The 27,501-nt window shown below is 46.5% G+C and overlaps 1 protein-coding gene across 4 annotated transcripts in view; it reads left to right on the top strand.

Moving 5' to 3' along the window:
* XPO6 (exportin 6) overlaps nucleotides 1-25,066 on the top strand; it is a 110,084-nt gene extending 85,018 nt beyond the window's left edge. Inside the window, exons 14-24 of one of the 4 annotated variants that reach the window (XM_028499220.2) lie at nucleotides 3,135-3,227; nucleotides 6,817-6,961; nucleotides 8,596-8,742; nucleotides 9,648-9,837; nucleotides 15,747-15,902; nucleotides 16,878-16,992; nucleotides 17,168-17,339; nucleotides 18,728-18,889; nucleotides 21,272-21,370; nucleotides 21,528-21,758; nucleotides 24,300-25,066. In XM_028499220.2, coding sequence (XP_028355021.1) covers nucleotides 3,135-3,227; nucleotides 6,817-6,961; nucleotides 8,596-8,742; nucleotides 9,648-9,837; nucleotides 15,747-15,902; nucleotides 16,878-16,992; nucleotides 17,168-17,339; nucleotides 18,728-18,889; nucleotides 21,272-21,370; nucleotides 21,528-21,758; nucleotides 24,300-24,401 — 1,612 coding nt within the window. In that variant the 3' untranslated portion in view covers nucleotides 24,402-25,066. The remainder of the gene's footprint in view (nucleotides 1-3,134; nucleotides 3,228-6,816; nucleotides 6,962-8,595; nucleotides 8,743-9,647; nucleotides 9,838-15,746; nucleotides 15,903-16,877; nucleotides 16,993-17,167; nucleotides 17,340-18,727; nucleotides 18,890-21,271; nucleotides 21,371-21,527; nucleotides 21,759-24,299) is intronic. The other 3 variants (XM_055090359.1, XM_007107311.4, XM_028499221.2) reach the window with 3 other exon arrangements.
* The last annotated feature ends 2,435 nt before the right edge of the window (nucleotides 25,067-27,501 follow it).

Raw genomic sequence — 27,501 nt, 5'->3', positions numbered from 1 at the left:
ACCCGGTTCCCCTGCATCGGCAGGCGGACGCGCAACCGCTGCGCCACCAGGGAAGCCCTCGTAGAAGATCTTATATTTAAAGACAGGAGTAACCTCAGAAGAAACCAGGTGAGGTCATAAAGAGACATGAAGAAAGCCGATTAATAAAAGGACAAACAAGTAGGCAGTAGGCACTATCCGAGTAGGCAGCCAGATGCCAGAGGTGGGACCTTTTCTGGTCCTTTTAGAATGGGACTGGTTTTTCCAGTTCTCTTAGGGTCCTGAGGATTTGAAGCTGGGCAGCCTCCAAGCCTGACCTGAGGGGTGGATCCCAGCCTTCCCACCACCAAGCTCCTTTTACTCCTTCTTCCTCGAGGGTCCCCCACAGGGTTTACGGCTGCATTTGTTGAAGACCATTTCCTACTACCTAGTCTGCCCCCTCCCTTCTCATGAACTCATACATTTAAAAAGTCACATGCTTAAAATAAAAGTGACAGGAGGTTTTCAGATCATTTCAAGGTAACCAGTGAGTTGATTCGATCAAAACTGGGTGGGTGTGGGTCCAGCCGAAAGTTGAGAGACACCTGGTGCTTTCATTTACCCAGTAGCTGTATCGTTGGTAACACATGAGTGGTAGCTGGGGCTCAAGCCTAATTACTTGCATGCCAGATTTTTCTTTAACTGTTACTCTTAGCTTAAAAGCAGCGATAACTAAGAATTTTAAATAAATCTTGAAAAGCTAGATTAATATTAATAATAAAAGCATACAGTAGTAGGAAATTTTCGAAAGTAATTTTGTATATTTTCTTTCATTCTATACTTTGAGGGGCAGGTATTGTCATTTTATCTGAGTAAACTCTGGCCCAGAGAGCATGAGTGCCTTACCTCAGGTCACACAGTTCATGAGTGGGAGCACAGGTACTTTAACCAGTTTCCTGAGTCCAAATACTGTGCTCTTTCCAAACCACAGAGCTTCTACTTCAAGTTCTTTTTCCTCTTTTTCCTGCACTAGTCCTGTTTCTGCTGATGGTTAGTAGGAATAGAACATGTCCTTCTGTCTGAAATCTATGTTTACTTTAAACTTAAGCAATATATTATATCCATCAGTCATTTCAACTTCATAGTGAGATAACTGTTCAGAGATCAGTCATCTGTTCAGAGATTGCTATTTTATAGGTCCTTATATATACATCTTTCTGCACTGCTTAGGTTTTCAGGCTCAGTACATAAAGATACTTTGCTCTTTTGTCTTCATTTAGAATAAAGTGTGAGAGAAGCCTCCTTGTTATGGCTATGTGATCTTAATAGCCCCTGTGATTAGCAGTGTTTTCACTTATAGGTTACATAAAACAAACCTAATATTAAGATTGCTAAACATAGAAATATTAAAAGATGTTCATTTTTAGTGTAGAACAACGTTAAAGAATGCTGTTGAATGAAGAAACAGAATGTAAAGTCACATGTGGTATGATTTCATTTATATGAGGTGCTTAGAGTAGTCAAAATCATAGCGACAGAAAGTAGAAGGCTGGTTGCTGGGGTGGGAGGGGTATGGAGAGTTATTATTTAATGGGTACGGAGGTGCAGTTTTATAAGATGAAAGCCTAATGGAGATGGATGGTGGGGGTGGTAGCACGTTGTGAATATATTTAATACCACTGAACTGTACACTTATTGTATGAATGTGAAAAATATGGGGCAGCTTAAAGAATTTAAATACTGGCTGCGCATTGGCGTCTTACTTATTGATGGTGACTGATTTGATGCCTAGTTATTGCCACCACCACACCCTGCTTCCTAGGACTTCAGATTGAGAACCCTTGGCTCTTTTACCCTTATTTCCTTTGACTGGAAATACGTCTTTCTGACTGCTCCCCAACCCTGAATAACTTGTGGCTCAAGCTTGTGGTTTTGTAACAAAGTCCTGATTTCTCCCCGCCATCACAGAGGAGCGTTTTTCAGAGTATGGTCCACATGCATCAGAGTCCCTGGCTGCTTTTCAAAGATGCATATTTCCAGACCCCCCTCAATGCTACAGAGTCAATTTGTGGGGCAGCACCAGCGAGCTGCATTTGTAATTAGTTCCCCAGTTGTTTTTTTTTGTTTTTTTTTTTTTTTTTTTTTTTTTTTGGTACGCGGGCCTCTCACTGTTGTGGCCTCTCCCATTGCCGAGTACAGGCTCCGGACGCGCAGGCTCAGTGGCCATGGCTCACGGGCCCAGCCGCTCCGCGGCATGTGGGATCTTCCCGGACCGGGGCACGAACCTCTGTCCCCTGCATTGGCAGGCGGACTCTCAACCACTGCGCCACCAGGGAAGCCCCCTAGTTGATTCTTATGCTCAGTGAAGTTTGAGACCCTCCGCACTGTTGGATTGGGGGAGAGAAACATGCACCGTCTTCCCTGGCGTCCCCCTCAGACCTGCTCCCAGGTTTCCTTACAGAGTAAGCACAGAGAGAACCTAGCCAGGTCTCTAGTTTTTTTGGTTTGTTTGTTTATGTTTACTCAGAAAGGAATGTCTATCTCTAATGAAAGACGCATTTCCCATTTCCCACTAGAGCTGGCTATTAGTTATTGTATTTAATGTTCGTTCGTACTGATATATAGTGAGCCCTTGGGCAACCAGTGGGCTCAGTAACTTGCTTCTCAAAGAATTGTGCTTGAAGTTAAAAATACCTAAATCTATTTTAGAAACTTTTGTGGCCTCCCTCCCCGCACCCCATTTCAACTCTTCAGAAAGTTAAAAAATTGTGTAGGAAATACCCATAGATTCTACAGTGAACATTTTGCTGTATTTTCTTTATCATATACCTATCTGCCTGAAACATTCACTTTTTTTCTAATTTTTTTTATTGTGGTAAAATACACATAGCATAAAAATTTCCATCCTAATCATTTTTATTGTATATATTGTTACATTATGTTCTCTGTGTTGCATATTTATATTGTTTTCAATGTAAGTAATGCTTTAGTTGGTATCTTAGTATATAAATCTTTATGCACATCTCAGATTATGTCTTTGGGATAAAATTGAAGACCTGGTCTGGATTCTTTTTGATTGAAAAAAAGTCTGTCCTCGAGACCTTGGTACCTAGTCCATTTTGTCTATTTTAGTCCATAAACTGAATGTTTTTTCTTATATTCTTCTTTGCCAACAGGCTGGTCAAAGTCACTTTGTATGGTTCTCAGATAAAATTGTACAACATTGAGACTGCCGTGCCATCAGTATTGAAGCCTGATCTCATTGATGTGTAAGTATAATTAGATGTTCATGTATTCTCAGAAAGACTTTGTTGTCTGGCCCCAAACGATTTTACAGATAAAAAGGGACTGTAGTGGCTGCCATGAAAAGATGAAAAACTCCCACCTCCAAACCTAGAAAGAGAAAGATTGTTTGATGATATCTCGGGGCCGGGGTGGTTGGAGTGAATGGAATTCATCAGGCAGATGAGAGCTGGCAGCAGAAGGTATATGGGGTAGGCATTTCAGGAGGAAAGAACAGCACAAGCCAAGCCACAGAAATGTTCCAGAGTCACACAGTTAGGGACGTGGTGAGCAGTTGGTGTGGCGGGAGGCGGGGCTGGATAGGCATGTTAGGGCTAAGTGTTTCCCCTTGAATGCCATGACTCTTACCCTGTAGACCAGTGACTGAAACTGCAGGGTACAGGAGAATTGCTTGGGAAACATATTCCCTCAGAGATTCTGATTGTAGCAGGATGGCATAAGCCTCGGGGATTTGCATATTAAACAAGAACCTCAAGTGATTTTGAAAGCGGGGCATCCAGGGACCACACTTTGAGAAATTTTACAGACAGTGAAAAGCCATTAGGAAAGTGACATATGGAAGGGATAGAGGAATGGGGACTGGAGATGGGGCCATATCCCAGAGATCACACTGCCCAGAAGGCTTGCTCTAGACTAGAGCAGGAGTTGGCAAGCTATGGCCTGTGCCAAATCCAGCCCACTGCCAGCTTATGTAAATAGTTTTATTGGAACACAGCCATGCCCATTCATTTACGTATTATCTGTGAGCTGCTTTTGCACTATAGTGGCAGAGTTGAATAGTTCTGAACAAGAGTGGATGGCCTATAAAACCTGAAATATTTATACTCTGGTTTTTGCAGAAAAAGTCTCTGACCCCTGTTCTAGAGCATTCTTGAGCTTCAGATTAGATAAATAATAGAAAGAGAGTCTTATTTACTGTGGTAGTTAAAAAAAAATTTTTTTTTAAATATTGCTTTCCTTTTTGAGAATTTAGAGAAAGCTTCTCCCAAGAAAGATGCTAATTTGCTCATAAACACAACGCCTTGAACACAATTTCAGGAAGTTTTAGAGCCCCTCCCTTTAGCCTTAAGGAGCTCTGTAAGTTTGATAGATTGATGGAAATTCTTAGGAACCCCCGCCCCAAGACGCACTTTGATGTCTTCCTCCTGACTTTTGGTACTTACTTTTTCATCAATGGATCCTAAAGATAAAATAAAAAATAACTGCTTTGTCACTATGAATATCAAATTCCCAATATTGATATTTTCTTACTTTAAGGTACTTAGTACCTTCTCTTACCTAACTTATTTTGAAAATGTTCAAATCTATAGAAAAGGGGAAAATAGAATGAACACCCATATACTATACTCTCAAGCTAGATTCATCAATGATAAATATTTTGCCACATTTGCTGTTGTTTTATTTTTTTAAATAAATTTTATTTATTTATTTTTGGCTGCGTTGGGTCTTCATTGCTGCATGCAGGCTTTCTCTAGTTGTGGCGAGCTACTCTTCGTTGCACTGCTGGGCTTCTCATTGTGGTGGCTTCTCTTGTTGTGGAGCACGATCTCTAGGTGCATTGGCTCAGTAGTTGTGGCATGCGGGCTCAGTAGCTGTGGCGCACGGGCTTAGTTGCTCTATGGCATGTGGGATCTTCCTGGACCAGGGCTTGAACCCGTGTCCCCTGCATTCGCAGGCGGATTCTTAACCTCTGTGCCATCAGGGAAGCCCTGCTGTTTTTCTTTTCTTGTGCTTCTCTCTGTATACACAAGTGCACACACATAACATTTTTTGTGTGTGAACTGTTTGAAAATAAATTGCAGACCACACATGACTTCACGTGTATATCCTTCAGCATGTATCTCCTAGGAACATTCTCCTATGTAACCATAATACCATTATCAACACTCAAAAACTTTCATAGATACAGTAATGTCATCTCCTATTTTTAAGTGTATATGTATATATATTCCATATTCAAATTTCCCTAATTGTCCCAAGAATGTCCTTTTTACATATATATCTATAGACATACATTTTTTGGATCTGAGTTCTAACTAATGAATCACACATTATGTGTGTCTCCTGTAGCCTAGACCAGTTCCCAAAATTGTGCGTGTTTGGGAGGGGTAGGGTGGAGAGAGAGACTGACTTTCTGGAGATCCAGATCCTAATTTTTTTTTTTTTTTAAAGAAAATCTTAATCTGGATTTGTCTAGTTGTTTTTCTCTGTATTCGATTGAGGTTAAACATTTTAGCAAGAATACTGCATAGGTGATGACATGTCCTTCTTGCGTCGTATCTAGAGGCACTTGAGGTCAGCTTGCCCTGGGATTGTTGATACTGAGTTTGATTTTTAAATAGTGTCTGCCTATAACCTAGCTACATCCACTGAAATGTCCTAGAAGCAGTGACACTCCAGTAGCAATGCTACCTCTAGTACTCAGGCTCTTGGTTTCTAAAATACATTCTCCATCAAAAGGAACCAGAGTTCCTTGGAGAAATGCTCCAAGTCTGGGGCAGGTTGACCCTGGAGAATCTTGTTGAGTCAGTAAGGAAGGTTGGGAACATATGAAAAGGACATAGGGGCTCGCTTGAAAGGGTTTTTCCTGGTCAGACTTGACAGTGTGATCATCAAGAAAGAATGAGGATGATAATGAGTTATAACATACTGAATATAAAGCATCCATATGATTTAAAAGAAAGAAAAAGATCAGGGAGGGAAAGCTGTTTTTTACAGAAGAATACAGCTAATGAGCAGAAAAAGAAAGATATAATTAGAAAAACCACTAGTTTGCAACCACCAGTGTAAGAATGATTTAGGCAGGGTTCCTCAATGGGTGTTTGTTGGGGAATGGTATATTTATTTAGAGTCTCAAAGTATCACCCCAAGATTACTTACTAATTTTTTCAGAAAAGGGAGAAATAACCCATTTAGGTTTATTAGAAGGTCTGGTGTTTTGTAAGCTCTGAGACAACTGCCTCACTTGTAAAGAGATTGATTATTATCTTTGATGAATTGTGAGCTTTTATGATGTATATTTTGTTGTATGTATGGTGCAGTACAAAATTGGCAGAAACCAAACATAGTCTTTGCTACTTCAAGGCTCTAGCCAGATACCATGTATGGTATGATGGAAGCTTAAACTTGAGAGACTCATATCAAAGCTTATTTATAAAGCTATAATTCCTGGTAGTTTTCTACATCCTGATTTGTAGCTATGGATATAAAATTTTTACTAGTTCCCAAGTCAACACATTATCACTTAAGTTCTTTGATTCTGTTTTTATTATTTACCATTCTCTCGGCTGAGCTCACGTGTGTCACAGAAAGATTGAATGAGATCTGATAGACATTTACTAACTGCCTTCTGTGTTCCAGGCAATGGTGGCAATATTTAGACGATGGGTTTTAACTTTTAGGTACTACGTGAGCAAGTAAATGGTTTCCACACTTTCACGCGTGTCCTAGAATAGTAAATGTGATGGATGAAATTCTTCCCTCCTGTGGAAACAAGTTTAGTGATAATATATTTTGACCATAACCTTTAAAATCGCGTCTTCTCTCCTTTCGCAGGCACGCTCAGTCCCTGGCTGCTCTGCAGGCTTACGCTCACTGGCTAGCACAGTATTGCAGCGAGGCTCATCGGCAGAATACGCAGCAGTTTGTTACGCTCATTTCCACCACCATGGATGCAGTCACACCCCTGATCAGCACCAAGGTCTTGAAACAGCAAAGGCTGCACCTTTTCTCTAACTCCACGTCTGTCCTGTTCATATACCCGTTTATTATCACATTAAAATACCGCAAAGCATTAGACCCAATTCTTACCGCTGTGATAGAACTATGTGTCATTTCATGTTCCTTTTTAGTTGTAGTCCATATAAATTCAAATATAACTATTTTTTCAGTTCTCTAAGTCCCACATGAATACATGCTCATTGTCAAAAAGTAAAATACTGTTCAAATACACAAACTAAAAAATTATGGTACTCTTTAATGCCTACCTTCAAAACATTTTCCTTTCCAAGGGAAGCACTGTCAACAGTTTGTTGTATATCCTTCATACTTTTTCCTGTTTTCACATACTGCATACGTAAAAGTTTGTAGATAGTTGGACGGATATCTTCAGATATCTTCTTTTGCTTAACAGTATGCCTCGGAGACCTTTACACGTGTCGAGCAAGTTCAGTTTTTCAAATTGACCAATGCTGTTCTGTAGTGGGGGTGTATAATGATTTTTCTGTTGATGGAAATTAGATCCTTGTGTGTACGTCCTTGTAGGGTAGATTCCTGGAAGTGTAATTGCTGGGTCGAAGGTTATATCCATGTAAAATTTGATAGATTCTAAGTCGGCCTCCAAGAAGACCACCAATTTATATTTCTAAAGCATATACTTTTTTTCTTTTCTTTCTTTCTTTTTTTGGGGGATGGGGTAGTTTTAATCATACATGGCATCCTGTACCACTATTAACAGAACAATGTATTGTTTTCTGTAAATTTTTGTTGTGTTTGTAATTGTAAATGAGTTATGATATCTTGTGAGGGGTTGTTTCAAAACTTACCTACCCATTGCTGGTATTTTACATTGCTTCTGCTTGATAAAAAGTCACTCTGTAATGAATAACTCTGAAATGTGTGTACTCATGAATGTAGCTTTGTCCTTTTAGGTAATTTTCTTAGAATAAGTGGGATTATAGGGTTAAAAGTTAGGGATATTTTGTGGTTTTAGGAAGTTATGTAATTTTTTTTCCTAAATTATTGTATGTGCCACTGACTCTTTGGTGTGTTGTTTTCACCACAGTCTTACTAGCATTAGGTCCTGTTATCAAAGAGTCTTCTCTTTTGCTAATTTGAAAGGGATAGAATGGTACGTGAACCAAGGTTTTGATTGGCATGTTGAGGTGAAGGAAGTAGGCGAGCCTGGTGCGATTGATGGAGTGCAGAAAGGGGGAGGGGTGGAGAGATCTTGGCTTGACTGGAGCAAGAAGAGCGAGATGAACAATCCCCAGCTGTTTGAATGATATGCCAAGGAGTTTGCCATGTGATTTAAGAGCTGACGGGAGCCACTGTAGATTCTTGAGTTGAGAAGTGACTGAGAATGGGAGGAACTGGGGGGGTGGTGGCGGGGGGCGGTGGTCCTGGCTTGAGGGCAGGAGCTATGGATGTGGCAAGGAAGAGGATGCTTTGTTGCTGGGCATCATTATAGGAAAAGTTCTTTGAGCCAGAGCCTAGGTGGTATAATTTGGCATCCAAGAACCATATTTAGCTCGTGGCTGCCTCACCAAGTTCTTCTAATACCAGTCTCACAGGAGATGTCGTGAGCTGACATATCATGTCCTCTACCCTCTCCAGGTCCAAGACAAATTGCTGCTATCTGCATGCCATTTACTGGTCTCACTGGCCACCACTGTGCGACCCGTCTTTCTGATCAGCATCCCCGCAGTACAGAAAGTATTCAACAGAATCACCGATGCCTCTGCCCAGCGGCTGGTTGATAAGGTGAGGCCTCAGGGCTACCCTGGGGTCCCCAGAGCCATGTGGCTCAGGCTCAGGGAAGCTGAGGAAGAAGAGTCTAGCCTTTCTTTTTGCACTTAGAGCTTACCCGCTATGCCAACATAGATGGATTTTTTATATGCATGGCACCAATGCAGCCTCAGTGCTCTGTGTCATGACCTTCCTAACACAGTCAGTGTGTTGACTCACACATAAAATGTTCCTCCCAAGAGGCGTGGAGATTGTGCTGCTTTGAGAGCTGGCAATTTGGCTGGTGTTGGGAGAGTCCTCTGTGCATTCTTTCTGGTTTAAAACAGTCTGCTTTTGTTGTTAAATGTTTGTTTTCTTAGGGTTGAGACACTCCAGACAAGTATATTCTCCTAAAATCCTCCAGGAGGCTCAGGCTAGAAGTTTAAAAACAACAAAACGGGGGTGGGGTCATAGGGGAGTCAAAGCAGTTAACTTAAAAGCACCTGGGATGTGAATGTGTTGCTTCTGACTTGACGCCAAGGGCACATTGACTGTAAGAGACTCTTACCAGCACTGTTCTGAGTAGCTTCTCGGAGGGTGTCAGAAGCCGGCAGCTGAGGGACAGGTTGGATTCAGTGTCTGTGACTTCTCTCTCTGTAATGCTTCAAGTACTGAATTAGAGGGGAAGTGCCAGCACTAAGAGTGATTGTTGAGGCTGGCCCTGAGATGGGCTAGACCCAGATTTGGTGTTTTTGCCTCAGTTTCTCTTTTCTCCCTGGATTATCTGAAGGGGACCAAAGTCCCAGGCCCAGGTTTTAAGAAAGGAGCCTGAGGCCTGAGCTCACTGTGTGCGGTAGGTACTGAAGGTTGTGTCAGGCACAGCCCCTCTGCTGCCCACGTTGCTCGTAAACTTCTGACGGACGCCTTGGGGTCTCTTCCAGGCTCAGGTGTTGGTGTGCCGAGCCCTCTCTAATATCCTACTGCTTCCATGGCCAAACCTCCCAGACAATGAGCAGCAGTGGCCTGTACGCTCCATCAACCACGCCAGCCTCATCTCTGCGCTCTCCCGGGATTATCACAACCTGAAGCCCAGTGCCGTCGCCCCGCAGAGGAAGATGCCCCTGGATGACAGTAAGTGGCCCCTAGGCAGGGGCAGCCTGGGGAGATAGGTAGGGCAGGCATCATTCTTCCTCTGTGGCAGATGGGATTTGCATCTGGGGCTCATGGGTGAATTCATCTGTCCACAATCACGCAGCTGCTAAGCAGCAGAGTCGGACTCGGGGGTAGAATCCTCCTCACCTGTGGAATTCAGTGAACACATCAGATGAACCTATTTCCTGAATGCAGGTTGCCCCCGTCTCTTATTTAAAATGTCCAAAGTAAGGAAAACATCCATTTAAAGGCATTATTTGATGATGCCTTCCGTGGGTAAACATCCTACAGTGATTCTTGATCCATTTCAGATACTTGTATAAGCAATCAAAGCAGTTCACTTATACACACTGGGAAACATGAAACTATCTTTTGAAACTGTTTCTAACCTTTCTCCAAATATATTTAAAAGGCTTTGAAAGAGCTTGGTATCTACAAGTTTGATTGTTTATATTAAAGGAGGAGGAAAAAAAAGAATCAAGAGAACTCAGTAGTTCAAGTAGAAGGCATCAGCTTTCTCTGAAAAATCTTCCTGAAATAACAAATATTAAAGAAATATTTTGAAAATACAGTCTGTTTTCACAGAAAGAAAATACTAGAACATTGCTGATGTCAACAAAAATGCTTTGTGAAATGTTAGTCTTACGTACTCAACATTCTTTTAAAAAAGCATTACTTTTATAATTAGAAATATTAACATGCTAATTGTACAAAAATACTAGAATGGTATACAGATGGAAAAAGAAACTCTTAAATCTCACCATTTTTAGTATTTTAGAAAGTAACCTTTTTAACCATCTTACTGTTATCAACCTTAATAATAATGTACCGTAATAGCCAATTATTTTACTAGCAAAAGTGAGTTTATTTGGGAATAGCCAGAGGAATTGCAGTTCTCAGGATATGAGGACTACGGCAGACCATAGGCAAATCCAAAGAACTAGGAAGGGGAACTTGCTTTTATAGGGTAAAAGGGGGAGTTGCTAGGGACTGTAATAACCAGAATCCATTGGAGGAACCTGGCAGTCCAAAGTATAAAGACTTCTCACTGGTTAGGCTGCTACAGTCTGTGACTGGCTGGACTGTCTTCAGGTGGGAGAATAATTTTCTTCTTCCTGCGGGATAAGTAGGCAACACCTTCCTATTTGGAGTAATTGACAATAATACATGGTGGGGAATGATAGCTCCCCCTGCAGACCTGTCCTGACTCCTGGTCTAGCTAAGGTTTAATTCCTCATTGTCTTCCCTTTTCTATTTGTAAGAATAGTTTATAGTTATATAGCTGCATAAGAATGGCTGGCTTAATGAGGGCATCCTGTGTGCCAGGCTCTTGCCTTGGCGATCTTACATCCTCATCAAATCTCTGGCTGTGCCAACATCAACCTTCAAAGTCTGTTATTTATCTGATCCTCGTTCTAAGTGTTTTACATTCAGTAATTCATCTAATTCTAGTATCAGCTTTATGAGTTAGGTACTGTTAATTATCCTGATTTTATCCATGAGGAAACTAAGGTATGTGAAGATCGAGTAACCTGCCTAGGGGTTCCATACAGCTCTTGTGGAATCATGTTTTATAAAGCTTAATGGTCTTTTCTCACTTTATCTTGCATGTACTTATATCAGGTAGCATAAGCTAGGTTATGCTATGTGGTACCAAACAACCCCCAAAGCTTAGGGGCTTAATGCAGGGAAAACATCTATTTTCTTGCTCTTACTATGTGTCCAGCTCGCGTCAGGGGTTTGAGGAGGTTGTTCTTATTCTAGTCACGCGGGGACCCAGGCTGATGATGGCTCTGTTGTAATCTGTGCTTACGTTGGGAAAGGAACATGGCGAATTGTGCAGTGGTTCTTAAAGCTCTTGCCTAGAAGTGATGCTTGTCATTTCCACTCCCATTTCATTGGACAGAGTGAATGGTTATAGGGCCAGGGCTTAACTTCAGAGGAAGTGGGAAGTGTGATTGCCACCACGTGAGGAAATATTTGCTGAATAGCATAATGATTTCCACAGTAAACATAATGAAAAACATAGTTAACATTTGTTGAGTGTGTACTCTGTCCCAGGCACTGGGCTGGGAACTTTATATACGTTATTTCATCTAGCTTTCCCTATAGCCCTTTGAGCTGTGTCTTATTATCCTCATTCTACAAGTGGTGAAATGAAGGCTGGAAAGTTTTTCCTATCCCAACTTTACACTTTGAAAAATTTCCAAACCTACAGAACAGTTAAAAGATTAAGTTGGGCTTCCCTGGTGGCGCAGTGGTTGAGAGCCCGCCTGCCGATGCAGGGGACACAGGTTCGTGCCCCGGTCCGGGAAGATCCTACATGCCGCGGAGCGGCTGGGCCCGTGAGCCATGGTCGCTGAGCCTGCGCGTCCGGAGCCTGCGCTCAAAAAAAAGATTAAGTAAACGAGGGACTTCCTTGGTGGCACAGTGGTTAAGAGTCCACCTGCCAATGAAGGGGACAGGGGTTCGAGCCCTGGTCTGGGAAGATCCCACATGCTGCAGAGCAACTAAGCCCGTGTGCGACAACTACTGAGCCTGTGCTCTAGACCCCGCGAGCCACAACTACTGAGCTTGCGTGCTGCAACTACTGAAGCCCGCGCGCCTAGAGCCTGTGCTCCGCAACAAGAGAAGCCACCACAATGAAAAGCTCACGCATTGTAACAGAGTAGCTCCCGCTTGCCACAACTAGAGAAAAAGCCCATGTGCAGCAACGAAGACCCAAAGCAGCCAAGAAAATACATGGTAGTAAAACAGAATTAAACTCCCATTCCAACTAAAACAACATTGTAAATCAACTGTATTTCAATAAAAAAATTTTAAAAAAAAGATTAAGTAAATGAGAAACTGATATCTTTCACCAGGATTCACCACTTGTTAATATTTTGCCACATTTGTGTTCTCCCCAACCTCACACACACTTTTTCTTTTTAACTGAGCCATTTAAAGGAAGTTGGTGACATCAACATTTTATCCCTGAGTACTTAACCTTTATCTTTGAGAACAAGATATTCTCTTATATAACCAGAACACCATTAACACAGCCAATCTGTGGAACATTGTTACAATAATGTTGTTTAATAATATAGACCACATTTAAATTTTCCCTAGTTGTTATCAAACTGTCCTTTTTTGCTTTTTAAAAAAGGATACCTTCGGGCTTCCCTGATGATGCAGTGGTTGAAAGTCCACCTGCCGATGCAGGGGACACGGGCTCGTGCCCCGGTCCGGGAGGATCCCACATGCCACGGAGCGGCTGGGCCCGTGAGCCGTGGCTGCTGAGCCTGCGCGTCCGGAGCCGTGCTCCGCAACGGGAGAGGCCCGCGTACCACACACACACAAAAAAAGGATACCTTCAAGGATCATGAATTACATTTGATTGTCACATCTCTTTAGTTTCTTAATAAAGAAAAATATTCCTGGTCTTTGTTTGTCATGACATTGACATTTTTAAAGCTTCCAGACCTGTTTTCTTGTAGAAAGTCCCATAATCTTATTCTGTCTGGTTGTTTTCAGCAGTTTTTGGCAGGAATACCACCCAGGTAGTGACGTGTACTTCCACTGCATCGCTTCTGTTTATTGGCGATGCTCAGTGTGATCACCAGCTTTAGGGAGTGTCTGCCAATCTCTCCACAATAAAGGTATCCCGTACCCCCTACCCCCGACCCCAGGCCTGGCAGTGTACGTTGCTCTGGATCACAGGGAAAGTGGTGGCGTCAGGAGTGTGATTTAGGTCTGACTGGCTCCAGATCCCGTTGCTCTTCACCAGATTGCCCCTTTCTTCTGCTGCTTCTTTTTTTAAAAAAAATTAATTAATTAGTTTGTTTATTTATTTATTTATTTTTGGCTGTATTGGGTCTTGATTGCTGAGCGCGGGCTTTCTCTAGTTGTGGCGAGCGGGGGCTACTCTTCATTGTGGTGCACGGGCTCCTCATTGCAGTGGCTTCTCTTGTTGCGGAGCACGGGCTCTAGGCGTGCGGGCTTCAGTAGTTGTGGCACGCGGGCTCAGTAGTTGTGGCTGGCGGGCTGTATAGCACAGGCTCAGTAGTTGTGGCACACGGGCTTAGTTGCTCCGTGGCATGTGGGATCTTCCCGGACCAGGGCTTGAACCCCTGTCCCTTGCATTGACAGGTGGATTCTTATCCACTGCGCCACCAGGGGAAGCCCCCCCACCTTTTAAAAAATTACTATTAATTAGCCTTTCTTCTTGAAAGCAGTGTTTTTTAATGGCTTTATAACATCCTATCCTGTGGAAGTACCAATTTACATATTTCCTATTTTTGCATATTTAATCCATTTTCCTATTATTGCATATTTAATTGTGCTTTTAGTTTTCCACTTGCACATTTTTGTGAATAAATCTTGGTTCTTGTTTAAATACGCTCACATCAGAGGTCAGATTTTGGTCTCTTGACTCTGTTTGCCTTCCCTGTGCCTTGTGTGTTCTCGGGGAAGCGTCTGCCATGTGCAGTTTTCTGGCTCAGTGAGCATCCGTGTGCTGGTAGTGTTGTGAGTGAATGGCTTCTTCAGGAGCTCAGTTTCTAGCATCCCTGTGACCAGCCTTGAGTGGACCAGGCCTGTTGCGAGCCATTGTCTTCTTTCATGCCCAGTCCTATGAGTGAGGTGGTGTCATCTCTCCATGTTTTCAGATGAGGAAACCGAGATTCAGAATAAGCAGAGTCAGGAGTCCAGCCTGGTCCCATGCACCTCTAAAGCCTGGATTCTTTCTGCTGTCCCCTTCCCTGGAAGCTGCTGCAGCCCTCACAGAGGCTGGTGGGCTCTGGGGGTCAGGGCCACCCGGAGAGCCCTAGCAGGTGGAGGCTGGCTCTCAGCCCAGCTCCGGTTCCTCCTCTGGAGCTCCGCCATGGTCGAGTCTGTCAAGCTCAGGCTGAGTCCTGTGGGGCTTCTTGAGGCAGCCGGTGGGAAGAGAAACCCCACAGGTGCTGGGGAATGGTGACAACTTCCCTGTGCTGGATCTCCTGATATGTCAGGTGCTTTGCGAGAATCATTCTGAACCTTGTCTCTAATCCTCACAGCAACCCTGCAAAGGTGGGGGCTACTGGCCAACCCTGGTGTACCGATGAGGATCCTGCCCCCATGTGTAGCTGTGTTGACCACGTGCAATTCACATACAGGCCCCTCTGACCCTGGCCCTTGCTCTGTCCTCTGAGATCCTGCCTGTTTGCTAGCCACTGCCTCTGTTTCCCCGGTGTGCTGTATGGAGTCCTCAGTGAGCTCTTACATCAGGGGATTGCTAGAAGTATTTATTGTCAGTAACATATAATACAATATATATTACAATATAATATAATGCAACATAATAACAATAATTATATATATTTTTTCAGGCCCTCAGGCCCAATAGACCAAGGATTGATCAGGCAGTTGATTCCTTAACACAGCAGCGGTAGCTGTGCATGGCAGGTGGTTGTGTGGATTAACGGGCTGGAGCCATGTCTGGAGTTGAAGGAGGGTGTTTGATCTGCATGTGTCCCTTCTCGCCTGCGGTGATTACCTTGTGACACTTAACATTCTCACTGGTCTATTCACCATCTTACAGTCTTGATTAAGTCCAAGACACCTAACCTGAGGGACATTTCATCTTCTCTGTGGACATGTTTCAGGTGGACAGAGGCAGAATAGAGGCAAAAAACTGAGCAGGCTGGCTGGAAGGCAACTGGAGTCCTGACAGTAAAAAGCGAACAGAAAAAGCAAGAAAAGGATGTAGAAAGAGAGATACAGAGAGAGATTGATAACTCAGTCAGGAGAGACTTCTGTGTGATTGTCCTCTGAATAACTTTGCAGGTTTCTTCCCCTTCCCTGTGTTCCCTCTTACCCTGCTTTATCCTCAGACAAGTCATAACAGGCAACTTAATCTTGGTTTGCAGCCAAAGTGATTATCCACCAGACACTTAGTGTCTTAGAAGATATCGTGGAGAATATCTCTGGGGAATCCACCAAGTCCCGACAGATCTGCTACCAGTCCCTTCAGGAATCCGTTCAGGTCTCCCTGGCCCTCTTTCCAGCTTTTATCCATCAGTCAGGTAGGAGCTGGCCGCAGGCCTCACTGCTGGGTGGTGCTGACAAGGACCAGAGTAACTGCTTAGCTCTGCAGGGCAGGCCAAGTCAGTCGGTGGGGTCGGCCTAGATGGTGAAGGTGGAGGGCGGTGATGTCGTGTGTCGCTGAGTCACTTGGGAACATGAATGGATGGGAGTAAGAGGGGCATTGCAGCGGGACAGAGAACTTTTCTGATAGTTCCACTTATTTACTTACATGGCAAGGTGGATTTTGCTGAGATGCTTCACCTCTGCACACTGTCACTGTCACTCAGAGAGGCGCTCTCTGGGTCTCTGGAGGTACTCGCCTGGCTCTCATGACCACTTACAGTGGTCTTGTCAGTCTTATGAGAGAAATATCCGGGGCTTCTCAGTCAGCAGATGTTCACCGATTGCCCCTGAGTGTGTGCGGTTCAAGCCAGAATGTACTGTACAAGATGATTGTTTAGATCTGGAAGTGGAGCCACACTAAATGTAACCAATATTTTCTGCAGTTAATCTATTTAATAGCCCAGGGCCATGCAATCTGAGTACACCCTCACTGTCCACTTTCAGTCATTTGACCCTGGACCCAACTGCAGATTATCCGTCATAGAGAAGTGGCTGAAGCCCTCAGGGGCTGACCCAGTTCAGTAGTTGGCATCAGCGAGTACAGAATAACCCACCTGCAGTGAGAATTCTGCGTGGCACTGGGTGCTGGGCAGTGAGGGCGGCTTCGAGATGACCTTTTTCCTTTCGTGAGCCATCAGGCAGAGTTCTCTGTACCAGAGCTGTTTTCTCAGCACATTCTTAATCATTTCCCACTTTCCGTCATTGGCTGTGATCGTGTTGGAAATTTCTTCCAGCAGGAAGCCTTAGAGAGAAAAGATAGTGCAGATTGCAGAAGGAAGTGCATCAAGCCAAGGGCTTCTGTTTATCCCTGTGTACATGCCTCTGATCATTTGCTTTGTCCCTTTATTTAGATGTGACTGATGAGATGCTGAGTTTCTTCCTCACTCTGTTTCGAGGCCTTAGAGTACAGATGGGCGTGCCTTTCACTGAGCAGATCATACAGACTTTCCTCAATATGTTTACCAGGTAACCACAGACCCGCTGTGTCCAAGATTTTCAGACTCCACATGAGAAGTGGTGCGAGCTGACTACAAAGTGTGGGACTTTTTGCTCCTTTCCTTCACTTGCCACAAGTGTTGGTTTTCATACTGCTCCCCAGAGAAACATTTTCTTGGCTACTGTGTGCCTTCTCTGTCTGCAGAGAACAGTTGGCCGAGAGCATCCTCCACGAAGGCAGTACTGGCTGCCGGGTGGTTGAGAAGTTCCTGAAGATCCTGCAGGTGGTGGTTCAGGAGCCTGGCCAGGTGTTCAAGCCCTTCCTCCCCAGCATCATCTCCCTGTGCATGGAGCAGGTGTATCCCATCATCGCCGAGGTATTAGGGGCTGGGGTGGTCCCCTGTGCTGCCTCCTGCCTGAGATGGGGGAGGGAATGAAATATTGAGGAAAATGTGTTGTGTTTTAAAGCTAATTTGTTATTTTATTTTTCTTATAAAATATTTTCTGAGAAAGAATGCCATTAGCTTGGTATGGTTTTTTTTATATTGGTTGAGTTAATTAGAACTAATCTAGTGTAAGCATAATAGGTTAATTGTCACAAGATTGGTTGGTAGGTAAGATCAGTGTCCCATGGCAAACAATTTAGAACTTTAGGTGAATATATGGTTTTCTCCAGCAAACATAACAAATGTTGTAGTAATAACACTTCATAACACTTTCCTATTAAGAACTTTCATGATCTCAAGGATACAAAACAAGTTTTTAGAACCATTCAGAGCTTTCATCATTATAAAGCTCTTTGTCCTTCTTAGAAAACAGCCACTCAGCATGACAAAATTCAGAATAAATATATATTTAACTTAAGTTTTCTGTAATAGTTACGTAAATAAGGGCTAACCTTCCTAACTGCCCAAACTAAGGCTTAAGTAAGTCCGGTTGCTGTGCATCATTAAATACACCTGCGCCCTCTGCGGATCCCTGCCGTGGAAGTTGGTGCCCCCTGGTCTTAATTTAACCTTAATCAAAGCTGAATTAACTAGATCTGGGCCTTATAATTTTTAATTCTGCTGAGACCTGTGGAATAATGTGACCTGTCATGCTCTTCAGTGACTTGGAGATTTTTGGATAAATGTGAAAATTATTGCTGAGCCTGCCTCCCTCACCCTCTCCTCTTGCCAGTGAGAAAGGAGACAGGCTGGGAGAGTAATTAGCGCCACACAGTGCCTCCTCCGAGGTGCTTCCACCTGGAGGCCCTCTAACGCTGCTGTTGGTGGTTTCTAAGTGCTCTTTAAACTCCTTTTCTATAGAGGGCAGAACCTCTTTTAAGCCTTATTTGTCTTTATCCTCAGAGGTTGCATAAGACCAACAGGTTAGCTGGGACAGCTTTTTTTTTTATACTGGCAAAGGAACAGCACCACCAAGAAAATGTGACAGATCAGATCAGCTGCTTGCTCAGCAGGAAATCCATATTCCTAATTGTTTTCCATTTAGTAGCCTTTTTTTCTTAGCTTAAAAAGCTGAGTGCTTCCATCAGAAAAAGGACCCCTTAGCACCGACCCAAGCATTCTGTGTCTCAACTGTGGCCATGTCTCTGTCGAAGAACTCCTCGTTTGAACTGCTGGCCCACAGGGGGCTTGACAGGACGAGAGTGAGGGTGGAAAGCCAACACGCTGCTGGCTGTTAGGAGGCATCACTCAGACCTCTGCTGCTCTGGGCCCAGGCTGAGTGGCTCCCTGAAGGTTTGAGGGTCTGTGTGTCTCCACAGCGCCCCTCCCCTGATGTGAAGGCTGAGCTGTTTGAGCTCCTTTTCCGGACGCTCCATCACAACTGGAGGTACTTCTTCAAGTCCACCATCCTGGCCAGTGTCCAGAGGGGTATTGCTGAGGAGCAGATGGAGAATGAGCCTCAGTTCAGTGCCATCATGCAGGTAATGTGGCAGAGCTGGTGAGGCTGCCTTGTGATCCAGGAACAGACAGGCATCATTCTGGACACCACCTGGGTCCACTAGCCGACTGTCCCTTGCTTTGCTTCTGTGGCATATGGTCCCACTGCCTCTAACATGGCCACTGCAGCAGGCGCCACACAGTGGCACTTTGAAGCCTCGTGGTCTCGGGTCTGAAGCTCAGCTCTACCTCTTAGTATCTTTTTAGTTAGTTAACTTCTTGGAGCCTCAGTCTCTCCATCTGTGAAGTAGGGATAATAGTGCCTATTTCGTGGGTTTGTTGTGGGGTTAAATGAGAGTGTACACAGCGTTCCTGGCACCCAGGATGCTGGATACGTCTCAGTTCCCTCTGCCTTATAGCAGAGTTGCCCCACGTGTGAGGAGGCTGCCCACGTCAGGACCACCTGGGGCCCTCCTTACCTGCAGCACTGTGTTAGTTGATCTGCATTTTTGAGAGGTAATTCTGTCTTGCACCGTGTTGGGAGAAGCACTGCCCTGTGATTGCCTCCCTTTCTGATCAAGCGCGACTGTTAAACCCTAGAGAGAGAGCTCTGGGGGCCGAGCACACACCACTGTAGGAGACGGGCGGCCTCCCCTTGCCAGGGTGGCCGGCTGCTCAGGGACTGCTTTCAGGCACACTCCTTGTTCTGCACTCAGTCGTACAACTTTTTTATTCTAAGCCTTGGCTGACGTAGAGAGTTATTTTTATTTTTTGGTTTTTCAGTGCTAGCTTTTCGTTACGGGGAAACCAGCGGATTCTACCGTTTTTCCATTCACCTTCCTCCCATCGTGCGCGCGCGAACACACGCTCACGCGCTCTCCCTGTGTGGAAGAGCGGATGTCGCACCCCTGGTCTTTGCAGTTATTTTCATGCACTTCCATCTCTGACACCCTATCACGGGCCTGGATTTGGAGTATTCAAGTGCCTTCTCTCCTTCCCATCCTATCTCCCTCTTCAACTCTGTCCTTGCTTTCAAGACTCTTTTGATGGCTGGTCCTCCACTCAGGGCTGGTAAAAGCCACTTTGGAAAACAGCTTCACAGTTTGGCAGTTTCTTATAAAGTTAAACATGTAATTACTATGTCATCTAGCAATCCCACCTCTAAATATTTTACTTAAGATAAATGGAAACATATATTCCCCCAACCTGTACACATATAGCAGCTTTTTTCATAATTGCCAAAAGCTGGAAACAATTCAAATATCCATCAGCCAGTGGCTTGATAAACAGACTGTGGCACCTGCTCCTCAGCAAGTAAAAAGGAACCTGTTCTCATTCACACAACACAGTGACCTCCCAATACATTCCACCAGGTGCAAGAGTCCGACTCCAAAGGGCTATATACTGCTGATTCCATTCCATCATATGACACATGTTCTGGAAAAGGCAAATCTAGGGGAATAGAGAGTGAGCAGTGGTTGCCTAAGGGTAAGGGGAGAGGACTGACCACAAAGGGGGCATGAGGGAACTTTTTGGGAGAAGGAAATGTTCTGTTCCGATCGTTGTGGTGGTTAGATGACGCTGTGTGTTGGTCAGAATTACACAATGGTGAATCTCAAAAGGGTGAATTTCACTCTGTGTTACACTACAATAAACCCGACTTTAAAAACTAAATAAAACAACTGGGCATCATGGAGATTTTATCACTACAGCAGGGGTTATAAAGACCCCCTTCTCGTAGTTTAGGAGCCCAGGGAGAGAATGACGAGGCCAGGCCATCACCGGCTTATTCTGGGGAGTGTCCTGCCCACCACTGGGTTTGCATTTCATTGGCTTCCACCACTCCTCCTCAGTCACTTTCTGTGGGAGCAGGGCTCTTTGTGTTTGGGGTGGGGGGTGAACTGGAAACTTCCACAGCCCAGAAACTGCAAAGCAGTTTAAAAATTTGCTATTGCTTAACCCCAAGGCAGAGGCAGCCAGGTGTGAAGGAGCCTTCAAGGATTTGTGGTTTATAAGACCTGGGATGCCAAGGAGAGGGTGGCTTATGGGCGAGTGGTTGGCTTGAGGCGGGGAGGGCAGCCTCTGGTATCTGCTAAGATGGCTGAGGTACTTGCCTAGAGGTGTTAGCTGCTTCCTTCAAAGACAGATAGATCCTGTGAAGGTGTGGAGGTTTATCGCAAAAGGTGCAAGATGAGACCAAATAAGTGAGGCCCAGTGGGGAGGACTTGGGAGCTCAGACTACACAGGAGCATTCCAAAGATCTGACCGGACAGGCCAGGAGAGTGAGGCAGTAGGTGCCCCCGCCCTGCGTCAGCATGGGGAACCGCCGCCAAGTGTCAGTTCTTTGGGCATAGGGAGGTGCCCTGGAAGGGCTGGATCGGAGGGTGTTGAAAGTCTGCTTATAAAATGGTGGTCTTATTTCCTAGGCTTTTGGACAGTCCTTTCTCCAGCCTGACATCCACCTATTTAAACAAAATCTCTTTTACTTGGAGACTCTCAACACCAAGCAGAAGCTGTACCACAAGGTAAGTGCCCTAGCTCTCAGATGAAGGTTTCTTCATCAGAGGTGTCGTGGGCCCAGGCCGAGGCCAGCCTCCTCAGGTCAGTGGCTGCGGAGCACGACAGGAAGTAGGCAGGGAGCCCGCCCGGCCTTCGCTCACCCTGCTCTCTCTCTGTCTGCAGAAGATCTTCCGGACCACCATGCTCTTTCAGTTTGTGAACGTGCTGCTCCAGGTCCTGGTTCATAAGTCTCACGACCTCCTGCAGGAGGAGATTGGCATTGCCATTTACAACATGGCCTCTGTGGACTTCGATGGCTTTTTCGCGGCCTTCCTCCCAGAGTTCCTGACCAGCTGTGACGGTGTGGATGCCAACCAGAAAAATGTGCTGGGGCGGAATTTCAAGATGGATCGGGTGAGGAGAGAGAGGCCAGGCTAAAGGGAGGGCAGGCGTGGGCTCTCAAGCCTGGCACCTGTTCCGAGAGGAGGGGGCAGGCTGCCTCGCACGTGCTTTGTGCCCCCGGCGGCGCCACTGTAGCTTGTGCGGCTCCTGGATGACTCGGTGCCGTGGCTGGATTGAGGGGAACACACTGTCCCCCAGTGGTGGCCTCTGCAGCACGTATATTCTTCGTCTCAGCTACTGGGCCTGGTTCTGGCCCCAGCCATCCGCCTGATTTGTCTCAGCTTCTTTGCACCCTGTCGAGCCCACCTCTGACTGGGGCCCGGCTCTTGTTTCCTCTGGGTCGTGAGCCAGTACAGCCTGGACTTGCAGACAGGCCGTGAAGATTGGTGCTTGGGAGCCCAAGCACCAGGGGTTAGCGGTGGAGCCCTGGGCTCTTCCAGATGCCAGGCTCAGCGGGGCTGACCTGCTGCCAGGCCCTGGGAGGAGCCTCACAGCTCCTCCTCACATGCTCTTGCCTCCCACTGTCCACCCAGAGACCGTCAGGTGGGCTGTGCCGCCTGGGCAGCCCCTTGAGTGGGAACTGGGGTGGTGAGGTCTGTGGATGCACGTGAAGCCATCGTTGCTAGTGTATCTGGGTCCCGTGGTGCCCAGCCTCTCCTGTCCTGGGGCCTCCTTGCTGGGCCCTCACCTGTCCTCCTCCTTCCAGTTTCAGCTGCTAAGTCTTGGCTGCTCGCCTGCCAAGAGGCTCTTCCTGGAACGTTTCCTGTCGAATAAGTAAATTTCTTCTTTCAGCCACTCACACTTGATGCAGTGACACCTTCTCTTTCTCCCACATCCTCTTGGTGGTGTTGACCTGACCGCCGTGCGAGAATAGCCCGTCCACGTTCCACTTCAGCGTCCAGGGTTGCATGTTGCTCTTACTGGAGCAAACTCTTCGTCTTCCTTGTTTGTCTTGTCTGTGATACGTGTCAGGGTAGTTCTTTCTTAGACTCAGCTCCTGTTTTCCCTTGTCTTGGACACTTTCTCTCCCTGGCGTTGATCTTGTTTTCTCCTGAGCTTCGTTAAGTTCACTTCAACCAGTTGGGTATTTTGTCATCCTTATCCTGGAGGCCAAATCCTAATATTTAATGATCAGTTTCTAATGATGTCATTCTCAGTCAACTTCTTGATTTAAAGCAGTGGTTTTCAAAGCTATTGATAGGTATGCATCAGAGTACCTGGGGTGCTTATTAAAAATGCAGAAATATACTGCCGTGTTCTATTCAAGACATTCGAATTTGGGGCGCCACTGATTTTAAAAATATCCCTTGGTTTGTTTTCTTGAGGATGAGATAAGTAAAGGAATCAGCGCCTTCATTCATTCATTCATCCGTCCACTGTGTATTTGAAGCTGGCTTCTTCTCCAGCCCTGTGCCAGGTGTCCAGGAGCTCGTGCCTCCCTGCCTTTAAGGAGTCCTGCTGGGAAGATGGGCAACAGCGCCCTCTGTGGACCACACTGAGCCAAGCACCTTATTTGCCTCGGCTTTTTTTAGCCTTCCAACAGCCTTCTGAAGTGTAGGTCCTGTTGTTTAACCCCACTTCACAGAGGAACCCAGGCTCAGAAAGGGCAGCAGTTGGTTGGCAGTTACAGAACTTGGGATTGGTAGAGCCAGGAAGCGGTATCTGGAGCTGGGGGCTCTGGCTTCAGAGCCTGCCCTCACTGTCCACAGGCAGGGTGAGCCAAGGTCCTCAGAGAGCTTGGGGCAGAGGCACCGACCTAGCCCACTGGAGCCAGGAAATAGGACATATCCGAGTGGCCTTTTTGGAAGAGGCAGGCTTTGAGCTAAAGTTGGAAGAGGAGGAGAGGTTAGCCCGGTGGCCTTGGGGGTGTGGACAGGCACCGTTGGTGTTACTTTGCCTGTGGACCTGCAGTCCAGCCTTCAGTAATCCCAATCCAAAGATGAAGAAGCAGACCTCAGGTGATCCTGTAGTGGTCCATGGTTGAATTTGGGCTTCCTGCTGTGAGGGGCCTTCTCTGTTTGTATTCTGCGGCCTAGCAGGCTAGGTGTCATGAGACATATGGGCCACTGTGACTCTTGATTGGCAGGGCCTGCCTGGAGCCCTGGGTGGAGAAGGGTTCTGCAGATGTGGCTCGGCCAGCCGTGGTGGAGGGGAGCTGTATCAGTGCTCGGGAGCGACTCCAGTCTGGATCCCCTCCCTTCCTGACTGTGTAACCTGGGGCAGGTTTCTTAATCTGTCTGCGCTTCACTGTCTTCATCCTTCAAATGATGGTACTAACAACCTGCACCGCAGGCTGGCAGTGAGGGTTAAACAACTTCTGTCTCTGAATTGCTTGGGACAGGGCCTGGCACGTGGTGGGCACTAGGGCAGTATCAGCTGTTGTTCTTTTCCTCCCACCGTGCCTTTGCTGACACTGGGGCAAGAGTGAAGTTTCGCGTTTTGTCAAACGTTCTCAGAGCTCCGGACACCCTGTGGGACAGGAGTGGCTGGTGGGGTGGGGGTGATTTGGGGTGTTGGGTGGGGCTGGGCTGCAGCTGTGCCCCTGCCTTCCAGGACCTGCCCTCGTTCACCCAGAGTGTGCACAGGCTGGTCAACGACCTGCGTTACTACAGACTCTGCAATGACAGCCTGCCCCCCGGCACCGTGAAGCTCTAGGCGCGGCCTGCTCACTGCCCAGGGGACGTGGACTCCTGCCGCCGCCACCTGCACCGCCTCCGCCTGCTGCCACGGGGGTCTCCCAGATGGGCCCCGGCCGCTCCTTGGCTTCTCACGCCCGGAGCCGCGTCGCCTGCCCTCACCCCCCTCCACGCTCCTCTCCTGCCACCCACCCAGCAGAACTGGCTCCGGGGTGTCCTGGGGTTTGGAGCAGGCAGGGATCATGCGGCCAGGTACCAGGGAGGCAACGGGAAACCCTGTGGGGTGGTCCGTGCAGATCATGCGTGTATCAGTCACGAGGCAGAAATGCCAAGGACAGCTGTGACAGTGCCACCTTCTCACCATTCCACCTCCCCACCCCTCCCGGCCCAGCCGGCTAAGGAGAGGCATGATGTTGGAACTACTTTGGCACTTCTGTCAAGCCTCTCCCTCCCTCCCCCTCAATTGCCTTGAAGTCTCTGCTGTTTGTCAGAGATTTGCAGACCCATGGGTTTTTTTTTTGTTGTTCTTGTTTTCTCATCATTCCATTGTGATACTAAGAAACTAAGAAGCTTAATGAAAAAATAAAATGCTTATGTTGTTGTTATATAAATGCTGGTTAGGGAGCTTCTTTTCCACTCAAAACTTCCTCAAGGGCCAGCATCCAGGTGAAGGGGAGCGTCCTGGCAGGGAGCATGGCAGCAAGGGGTGAGGCCTGTGTCGGTGCCCTGGGGGAGCCCCTCCGAGGAGGACTAACTTACATCCCGTCCTCTTCTCAACAACGTCTTTAACAGTGAGAAGATGCAGGGTCCCTGTTTCTCAAGTTCAGGGACGGTGGGGGACTTGGTCTGACAGTTACCCTAGTGGTGGAAGTGGGCCTGGAGTCCAGGTGGTGTCCACACCCCTGCTTCTCAAAACGTGGGCTCCCACTCCTCCCCCTCCCAGAGAGTGGACCCCCTCAATGGACCAAAGTCTCGCCTGAGGACAACAGGGAGGTGAAGGTCTCTTAATGGATTGTCTAATGGGGGTTGGAGAGGGGAGGGGAGGGTGTAGCCGTGTGAGGGGCGAGGAGTGGGTGGGACTTGGGGCTCGCTGTTGTGTCAGAGGGGTGAGGCCTTGACCAGCTGTTCATGTGCAGAAATGGCACTTGTCCTTGAAGTTTCTAGGATAACGGATCGGCAGCTCCTCCTGCTTTAGGTGTGATAGGGACTGGACAGACAGGACTGGGGTTGCTTCTAATGAGGATCACCACGCCTGGCAGGAAGAGGTTTGCTCACCTGAAAGGGAGGGTAGGGGTGTTATGTGAAGGCTCATTGACAGAACTGGGGAGGGAGTTGGGGGCTGATGGCTTCTACTTCCGAGGCCTTTCTTTTTTTTTTTTTTTTTTTTTTTTTTGTGGTATACGGGCCTCCCTCTGTTGTGGCCTCTCCCGTTGCGGAGCACAGGCTCCGGACGCGCAGGCTCAGCGGCCATGGCTCACGGGCCCAGCCGCTCCGCGGCATGTGGGATCCTCCCAGACCGGGGCGCGAACCCGGCTCCCCTGCATTGGCAGGCGGACGCACAACCACTGCGCCACCAGGGAAGCCCCCGAGGCCTTTCTTTATAAGAATAACTTTGGTGGGGGTGGGGATGTGGGCTGGATTTGAGCTACTTGTGTGTGTGCGCGCACGCGCACATACGTGCACACGTGAACACAGCCCCTTGCTCCGTGTCAGTCACAGCCTCCCAGCTGCAGCTAGCCCCAGTTCAGAGTTCATAGAGGAGGGAATTGAAACTTCAGTCGCCCTTCTACAGATGGGAATTAGCATCCAGTTATTCCTGGGCTATAAACACCACCTCACCTGCCTGCTAGGCAAGGCTGGGAGCGCTGCCTGTGCCCGAGATGATGAAGGGGCTTTTTGAATGCCTGACGACCGAGGGGGTGAGGGAATGAGTTTGGTCGCCTGTGAGCCCCACCCTTGGATGGAACACAAGGCAGGACTTGGGATCGTAGAGGAAAGGCCTTGACGAGTAAGGTGGGCTGGGATGGAGGATTTTTATTCTAAGACTGATGGGCGTGGCCCCAGCTGCATGGATTGTAGTGAGCTCCCAGTCCTTGGAGGTGGACAAGAAGAGGCTGGGTGACCTGCAGGAAGGGTTTCTCCCCTGGGAGGGAGGTCAGACAGGTCTTGATCCGATTTCTCTTGACTGCAGTGCCCCACATAGGGCCTGGCACAGAGCAGGCCTTAGGACACCTGGGTGGAATTGGATAAGTTCTCAGGCCCTTGGCAAATCCAGAAACCGTCTTTGTGATCTGAGGAAGGGGATGGGGAAAGGATAGAGATGGACAAGAGGGAGGCTTTAGGTCAGTCTCAGCTGGGGACAGATAATGGCTGGGGGTTTTCAGTGAGGTGAGCTGCTTTCCCTGCCACCTTTGGGTGCCAGGAGGTTGTCTCGGCTCCATTTGCTGCCCATGTCCTGCTTTTCCTCTGGTTTATGTCATTTACATCCACCAAAGGCACAGCCGCTGGCTTTGGGAAGGGTTCTGATGAAATTTTCTGGTTTTTTACAATTTATGGCATTTTCCTCCATTGCCTACCATTGGCCTCACACAACGGAGGGTTGGCATTTTTTAACAGCCTTTTTTCCCCCTCCAACTACAAAATGATGTAGAAGAATATGTAAAAAAAAAAAAAAAAAAAAAAAAAATATATAGGGTCATCTAATCCCAGTGCCCAGAGAAAACCAGTTAATACTTTGGTGAATTTTCTTTCAACATTTCCCTATTTGTCTGCAAACATGTATGATTTTCCTTTTCCTTTTTTTTTTTTTAAATAGAGGTCCTGTTTTTGTAGTCTCCTTTTGATTTATTTAACATGACCATTTTCTCATGTTGTTAAATATTCTATTAAAACATGGTTTTTAATGGTGGATGGTATTGTAATAGGGAAGAACAAATCTGACTCCATGTTAGATGTTTCTTTTACTTTAATCTTCGTGTTCTGTTGCCTTTGCTTCCAGTTAAGAATGTTGCCCGTAGCCTGAAATATACAGGACAGCCTATTCTCAAGGCTATACCTTTTTTTTTTTAATTGGCTTATAGTTGCTTTACAATCAGCTATACGTATAGATACATATATCC

Source organism: Physeter macrocephalus, chromosome 14 (assembly GCF_002837175.3).
Source record: "Physeter macrocephalus isolate SW-GA chromosome 14, ASM283717v5, whole genome shotgun sequence".
Lineage (NCBI taxonomy): Eukaryota > Metazoa > Chordata > Mammalia > Artiodactyla > Physeteridae > Physeter > Physeter macrocephalus.
This window is presented reverse-complemented; position numbering and strand designations above follow the sequence as displayed.